Genomic DNA, 8,484 nt, shown 5'->3' with positions numbered 1-8,484 from the left:
GAATGTGCCCACTGGCGAGTCAGCCACTGCCAGCCCTGTGGCCCCAGCCCCCTGCCCATTAGCAGGCAGCTTTGCAGGAACTGCCCTGAGGGTTGGTGCTGGAGGCTTGGAAGAGGGGGAGGCGTTACTGCAGGTCTGCGCGGGAGTTCTTTCCTCACAGGACACTGACATTGCTGTCGCTTTAGTTATGCTGGTTTCAGCCCTCAGGGGACACCAGAGCCCTCTAGGGTCACCAGAAGAATAGGTTTACTTGGTCAGAAAGTGAAGGGCCAGCTGGACCACAGACGCATGGAAACACTCAAGGAGACCTTGCCTTACAGGACATGGCAAAACAGCGGGGCTTAGAAGAGCAGGCTTGAGGTCCAAGCTCCCCTGCTGACCAGAACACTGGCCAAGGCCTAACGCTGTTTGTAAAGTGGGAGTAAAGGCAGTCCCTGCCCCGTGAGGGCGTTAGCCGTGGGAAATGACGTGAAACTAGAATGTTTTATATGAATGTTGCAGGTTATCTCATCAAATCGGGACAATTTTGATGCTCAAGTTATGGACCTGTTCAGGGTGATGGCTTGCGGGGGTTGGGAGGGCAAGGTGGGCGTGTGGGTCTAACGTGTAACGGGCAGGTGCTCCTTGAATGATCGCAGGCTTGCTAGGGTTGTGTCGAATTGAAATTCAATACCGTGGCGCCCTCTCCCCCGTCACCGTTTTGGAGGGTGGGTAGAGAAATCTATCCTCCGTTCTACTCCTGCCCGTGGGTGCTGATTTCAGTTCCTGGTGTTTCTAATGACCACACCCGGCCGACTGACTGCAGCCACAGCCTTCACACCGGCTGCCAGGGCTTTTCAGTGAGTTCGTTCCTTCCGGTCTGTCTCCACAGCTAGTGAGACAGAAAGCCTTATGGAAGCATTCCTTCTCTCCATGGCCCACAGGGGGCCCAAAAAAGGCTGCGAAACAGAAGGCTCGCCCTGAACCAAAGTAATGCCCCCTTTTTCGAGAGAGACTAAATGTGCAGTGCCTCACGGGACAGCCCGCGGTTACTGTTTGCGTGGACAGTTTCTTAGGCAGCAGATAACGAGTCATGGAAATAAACACCACTAGGGGGCATTATTATCTCTTCAAACCTTTGTCTCCCATTTCCTACTTTAATAGTGATTGATAGATGGGTTTAAAATTTACAGAAATGGGAGAAAATTAGTAGAGAAAATTGCTATGAGGATTTTATAAGTGACACACTGTTTCTTAATTTTATTTGCACAAGCAGTGTTCATGAGATGGTTTTTAACCTTGTTCTGAAGTGATCAATTTTCTTTTCGTTTTGAGTACTACCTGGCAGAGCCAGCTAAAGCTTTTTGCCTGCCAGTGGGTTCTGCCAAGAATCTGACTTTGGACCTCAGAATCCTCACCTGTAAAAGGAGAAGTCAGAGGACATGAGGAGCGTACTTCTTTCCAACTTGTGAAACTTAACACATCTTCACCCTGGAGAGCAAACACCCTTACAGGATGAATCTGCTGGTTTGAGGCCCGGCTCTGAGTGTGACGGCACTCACTGTGGTCTGGCAGCCCAAGCTGTGCTCTGCTCTAGCAACGTCTCTGGCTTTTTGGCTTCCACACCTTTCGCACTGAAGGTGTACAAGTCCAGGGGACCATCAAATAGCCCATGAAGGGCGAAGTCATTTCTGGCCGAGGCTGAAGTGAGGTGAGGTGAGGTGAGAAACGCAGAGTTCTGAGTCTCAGGGTGCTTCCTCACCATTGACACGGGGTTCCAGTGAGAGCATTCTGAGTGCCTCTGGGGGTCAGGTGGTATTATTACTATTAGGAGGAGAAATGATGAGCAGGATGCACATTATTAGTCTTTAATTCACTTTTAATAGTATAAACCTCATTTAGGTAGTAGTATTAAGCCACAACAATAATGCCACATTGAAACAGCATTTAATAAAATGCATAAAGCTAATTCATGCACTGCAATACTCTATATACAAACACAACAATGCAAATTCTTCTTCAAGACTGAAGACATTGATTAGATGTAAAATTCAGTTTAAAAAGAACATGCTATTTTTAAATGCCATCACATAAACAAAGCTGACTTCAAGCTATAGCTTTCCGCAGGTTTTAAACCTGGAATTAAAATGTAATGGCATAAACAGTATTTTCTATATTGTGAAGGGGAGAGGTTACAGAAACGGTCCCAAGAAAATCTAACACCTGAATTTTCCTTTAACATGTATTTTAAAAGGGCTGGTAATGCAGCTACATTTTAACAGAGAGGTCCAAACTACAGGTAAAAACCATGGTTTGTACTATGAAAAATGTGCAGCTTTTCAGTTATAAAACTAGTTGAACACTGGTTTACAAGATAATTGGGAGAACGGAGACTGTAGAAAAATATTCCAGCACTTGAGTTGTATGTGGCGACAGCAGCATTTGAGTCCATGAATGCTCTGGTCGTTAAAATGATTATACTTTCCTAAAGAAAAGCCATTTTTAATGTAAAGCCTACTACTTCCAAGAGTTATCCAATTATTAAGCTTTATCACAGTCTGTCAACTGCCAAATGCTGCTGAGCAGTTTTTTCCAGCATTTATTTTTTCTAGCGTTTTTTTCTATGTTGTATGTATAAATATTGAGAAACCAAAATTACTGGCTTCTCAACTGAAAGTATAGCTGAGCATTAAAAATATCCCACCCCCACTGATACATTTTTAAGCTCAGTTTAATTAATTATTCTTAGACTGCTGTTAAGATAAGTAGCCCCAAAGAAAAATTTTCATTTAAAGATTCATTAAGAGACCGTCAAGCTTCCACTTGTATTTTAACTGGGAAGTCACCTTCAATAATGTGATTGTCATGACAGGCAAGGATGTGGGAAAGGTTCAACAATCACTGCTGGATTAGGCCAAAGAAGTAGCAGGAGCTTTCTTTACATCAAAAATAAGGGAAGCTGAAGGCTAAGTGACCCACCGTCTAACGAAAGGCACTGAGTACTGTGGTCTCAATGAAATGTTCTCAAACATTTCAATAGCTTATGTTTTTTTAAAAAAAAGCAACTTGTGGATTATGTGAGTTTTTGCAGTTATCCAGTGATTTCGTTTAGCAGGCCAGCTTTTAACCTTCCTGCCTGGCAGGCGCCTGCTTACCAGGTCCGTGAGCAACTACTGCAGGGCTGGGCCCTGGCTCCTGAGTGCCCTGCCTGTTTACAGCCCGATTAAGGGGGGAAATTCATCAGAATAGACCTGGACAAGGAAAATTTGGCATCTGTAGCTTTAAGGGCACACATATCTGTACTAAAATGCAATCTTTATCTGAAATTTTTAAATCATAATTTACAGAAAGGATTTAAGTCAGTGGATTTTATTCACATGCTATAGTTTGAGAAATAATTTAAGATTTGTAACTTTTACATGGCATAAAAGTTAGCCATCAACATTCATGCTCATTTTTAAAGAATACTTGGTAGGTTTTTTTTCCAACTGGTGTTAGAGAGATGGGAATCTCTATTTAGTCACAGGGCAGTGCCCACTGTTTAGTGACTGAGTCCAGAGCAAGCGTGGGAAACTGCCACCACACTGGGAGTCAGGCCCCATGACAGGGACCATTCCGCATCTCTCACCACGATGCCCATCTCTGGACCACATGAAAGAGTGAGTATTTGGGAAGGCTGATGGCTGTACCAGTTCCGTCCAGTTAAGCCATAAATAGGTGTGTGAAACCAGGTTAAAGATCGCCACCTAGTTTTAGACATAAGGATGAGCTGTATTTCTGCTTCCTAGACTTCTGTCTGGAACTTTCCCTGGTGCAGAGTGGAGATTCTGACTTCATGGCCTTTCCCAGCCAGGCTCACCCAAAGGAAAATGGAGTTAAAATCTCAGCAAATGCATCCTGCTGAGGGACCTTGGAACATCCACATCAATTTACTTTAGCAACTCTGTCATAGACTCTCTTTAAAACATGAGGAAAGTTTGGCTATGTGGCTACATGTCTGTATACATAATATACATCTATGTACACATACACACACTATATACACTGTACAGATAGAGAAGGTATAAACACATGTACATTCATTCAGTCATACAAGCCTATAAATCTGTACACGCACAAATCCACTGAAGGGACCCCAGGCTGGATGCATGAAGTGCACGCTGGCAGGAGGCACACACATGAGGAGGTCCAGAACCCTGGGTACAAAAGACCCAAACCCACTGTCTCAATTGGGGGTTGGTTTTACAAATTTACATCAGAATTAAGACATTTTCAAAGAGCCGCACAATCTAGAGAATGGAAGTGGGACAGAGGAAGAAAGTGGAGCATCCGCCCGGCCTGCTCAGTCCTTTCTAGGGACGAAAGGGCACTGTGCTCCCGGGATAAAAGTGAATGTCAGAAGATGACACTTTTCAGGACCTGGGCCTAGAGAAGAGTTGAACTGTCATCTACAGCCCCGTTGCACATAGGGCATTTCCACTGCAAAGTGGGCAACAAGCTTGTGGACCCTAATATGATCAGGTCCTGGAAGTGGGATCCACAGCAAGGGCTGCTAGGCAGGCAGATGGCAGGCTGGAAGCAAGACTGCTCTGCTGGAAATTACCCCAAAGGATTAGGATGTGGGCTTTTTCCAGAATCAAAGCACGAGATACAGCTAGAGCCTTTCTAATTCTTGGCTCCCTGCAGCGGCTCTCCCCGAAACAAGCCCAACAGCCAGGTAAGTATGTTGCTCCACCCCGTGCTCTAGTGAGTGTGCTGCCATATTGGGAGCCGGAGTCGACACGGCCATCGCTATCGCCACGGCTGGTGGGAACTGCCTCTCAACAGAGTCCACATTTAATACTGACACTGATAAGCTAGAAAACAATCCCTCCTGAGGGCAATTACATAACATCTCACAACAAGTGACCACACCTGAAATTAAATACAAACCCCAAACAACAAAGGAACCCCAAACAGCCTCATGGTAGAGTTTAGACAATAAATAATGTAACTCCCCAATACACACCACACACAAATCTCAAGTTAGAAAGGTGGTAACATACTTCTTTAGAAGTACCTTCCAAGAATAACTTGGAAAGTATTATTTGCTTGAGTAATTTGGTCTTTTTCTAAGTCTGCTCCTGTCCTGTTTTATGATTATATGTAATGAGCTCCACAAACTTCAACATATAACTCTCCAACATTATGTGAGATACTGCTGGAAAAGAGCCCACTTCATCAAGAAGTAATGGTGTGTGTGTCTGTCTCCACCTCCCTTAGCCAGCATACCTCTCTCCTCACTGAGGGGGGAGTGGCTATGGCAGAAGGGGCGTTTGAATAGGCTACATGGCAAAGAATCCTGCTCCTGGCTTATTTCACTCAAGGATTCACTGGGCAGAGGGCTGGCCTCACTTCACTAAATCTAGAGTTTCACAAATTCCTAACAATGTTTGTTAAAAGCCTTGTGAAAGTTGAACCCAAATATTTGTTTGGGATCCCTTTAAATAATTCCTGACTTTGGGCTTACTTCTCTTAAGCAATTTGACAAGAGATGGAACGGACCTGCTGCCAAAGACTTGAAATGATTTGGGGCAGTAAGAATTCAGGTTGTGTGGACATGATTCTTAAGGAAAAGATGACTTCAAAGTAAGTTCAAGAGGATCTGGGAAACTAATGAGGCATGTTCAATGCCCAAAATGGTCCACTGGAATCAACCATCACCAGTGAAGGGACTTGGGGCAGGACCAGGTTAGAATCAGCGACTTTCCAAGCTAAATCGATTTTTCTCCAGGAGTGTGGCAGTTCCTCATCCAAGTGTTCACTCTCTTCCTGCTGGTTATCACTTTCTCTTCCTAACATATCTAAACAGTGGCGTCGTCAGGACCTCAAGGTCTTGGCTAAGCTGTCCCAATATCTTAAGGAAACCTGAGTCTAGAAGCCTAATGGACAATGGACTTGGCAGGGCCTGCCCCTGGAAATGAGGGGAGCTAGTCAGTATGGACCTTTTCATTAACACTGAGAACTCAGATCTGAAAGATGCGACACAACATGTACTGCCAGGGAACTGCTACGCGATCAACAGACGTGCTTACATTCAAAAATCAAGAGAACTGAGAAACAGGCAACTCACTGTGTAAGACGCATAAATCTGCTCCACAGTGCCCTCTGCTGAAATCATGCAGAAAGGAAACAGACTCACCCTAACTCCATTGTCTTGGCCAGTTTTTGGTGTTAATTTTGAAATTTAAATCACTTCAAAGTTAGAAAACCAAAAAATTTAAGCTGGCAAAATTAATCCTTTCCATCATTTTATATTGGGGACCCCCAGTATTCTTCAAAATTTGCTTCCAAGGCATGAATTATAAATGATATAACTAAATCCAAACAGGAATTTAGAAGTCAGAAATACTGTCGCCACTCAAGTCCCACTAATGACTTTCATAAAGTGCTAACACTTATTTCAGAATCAAGTACCCCATTTTGCCATAAGCCTGTGGCCGGCTGGCTGGGCACCCACCTTGACTGGGGGCCAAGATGGACCAGGGAGCACCTCCGAGGCAGCGGAGTGCACCGGATCTTTTTGGATATCATCTTGCAAATTTAACTTTACACTGTATTTTCTTAATCTGGGCTATACAAAAAGAAAATACAAAGTACCTAGCCCAGGCTTGGACATGCCACTGTTCCCAAAGAGGAAATGCTTACTCACATCCAGGGGAATTCAGAGGTGCTCTTCTCTAGATATAACTTCCTTATAACTGCATTCTGTTCTCGTAAATGTTGGTCTCTATAACTTTTAAGGAGAAAGAAGATGACTTTGGGAATTATGGTTGTTTTTATGGAGCAGGTGGCCTGCTTCTGCATCCATCATCTAAAATGCTCCGGGGGGGTTTGCTGGCACACACCTAGGGGAATCAAAGTGCACGGTGTGCCAGCACCATGAAAAGGCTCAGCCAGCAGAGATGCTGAGTCTGGAGACATTCTGAAGAACCCTGATATTTAAGGTCAACAGAGAAACCTTCCATTCAGCTTCACTACCACCACCCTGGCCAGGCAACAAGATCCTGCACGCCCCACTCCACCTCACTGCACAGTTCTGACTGAACTGCAGGAATACAGGCCCTTCTCAAGGGGGCATTTGGAATGGAAATTCCATTGAGAAGGGAACCCTCGCACTCCAAGGAGGCCACACTCCTCCATCTGAACAATGTGCAACCACCCCAGACTGCATTCAGGAAGTACTGCCAGGGGTTCAAAATGCCCACCTCGCATTTTTTGGTCAGAAGGCTCCATGTGCCATGAGTAGTGGAGGTGGTATGGGGATGTTTTCAGTTGCTGCAGGAACTGGCTGTTAATGTCTGACTGCTTGCAATCCAATTCCAAGAACTAGGCATCAGAAGAGAGCCCCAGGTTTAGAGGCGCCTGCAGATGCCCCTCAGAGACCAGGGCCAGAAGTCAGGGAAGCTGACAAGCATCAACTCTACGGCCGAGAAGCTTCTGGTTTGGGTCACCACTGACTGTGCTGCCACGCTCCCCTCCCTGCGATGCAGACAGGCCACATTTCATTCGTTCATAGGAATTTAGCTCAACGCCACCATTGTGTGCATACAATTAGGAATGATGCCTTCTTTTCTTAAACATAAATGATTGTCTCCTGTACCCTAGTGCGTTTTCACAGAAATCATTAGCATTTCGGCAAAAGACATAAGACAGTTTTCCATTTGCCCTGCCCACAGGCAAGATGTTGCTAACATTACGCATTGATAAGAAGTGCTTAGAAAGTGCTAATATTATTACCCTGGTAATTAGTAACTATTAATTCCAAGGACATTTTTAATATATATACACACATACTGTTCTCTTAGGTTCTTTTAGTTTTCTTTAATACTACTCTCTGACATTATAAAACTTTGTTTTTTGCCCTTTGAGAATTTCTAAATACAAACTGCGTTAAAAGATTGTTCCAAAATCTGCTTCATCAAAAGGCATTAAAACATTTCTTATGGCAGGAAACGATCCTACTAGTCTTTTAGTTGCTATTGTCTGGGATTAACAGGTAAGAAGAAACCAGGTAGGAAATGGCTAACATACTGGAAATATTTGCACATACCAAAATACCACTACTTTATTTTCTCTGTATGTGAGCGGTCCTGGGGGGATCCTTTGCTCCTTGACAGGTGTGTGGTGTACACTATAGACTGGTTCCAGTGATCTGGCCGTTATATTCTGCCGTCTCCATCTTGAGGATGTAGGGGATTATGCTGTCTATCGAAACATTGCCAATGAGACCAGTAAAAAAAAGTTCTTCTGTTATGTTGGAGCTCATCAGCCTGAGCGCAGGCAGGCGGACGAGAATCCGGGCCAATCTGTAAGAGGGAGGGTCATTAGAGAAAGAGGGGCTCACTGCCCTTCAGACTTCGCCCCGGAGAGGCTCCCGGGGCCCTGTCTGCACTGCTGGGAACTCAACCAAACACACAGACCCACTATCCACCCCTTGTTTTTCTGATTTCAGCAGTTCCTCCT

At 44.6% G+C, this 8,484-nt stretch overlaps 1 protein-coding gene across 4 annotated transcripts in view; it reads right to left on the bottom strand.

The window, feature by feature from the left end:
- Window positions 1–1,840: 1,840 nt before the first annotated feature.
- Window positions 1,841–8,484, bottom strand: part of NR2C2 (nuclear receptor subfamily 2 group C member 2) — a 112,988-nt gene continuing 106,344 nt past the window's right edge. For 3 of the 4 annotated variants that reach the window (XM_046664879.1, XM_046664897.1, XM_046664888.1), the window contains one exon: window positions 1,841–8,327. In XM_046664879.1, coding sequence (XP_046520835.1) covers window positions 8,153–8,327 — 175 coding nt within the window. In that variant the 3' untranslated portion in view covers window positions 1,841–8,152. The remainder of the gene's footprint in view (window positions 8,328–8,484) is intronic. The other variant, XR_006889154.1, reaches the window with a different exon arrangement.

Source organism: Equus quagga, chromosome 1 (assembly GCF_021613505.1).
Source record: "Equus quagga isolate Etosha38 chromosome 1, UCLA_HA_Equagga_1.0, whole genome shotgun sequence".
Classification (NCBI taxonomy): Eukaryota; Metazoa; Chordata; class Mammalia; order Perissodactyla; family Equidae; genus Equus; species Equus quagga.
The sequence above is the reverse complement of the archived record's forward strand: the minus strand, read 5'-3'. Positions and strand labels throughout refer to the sequence as shown.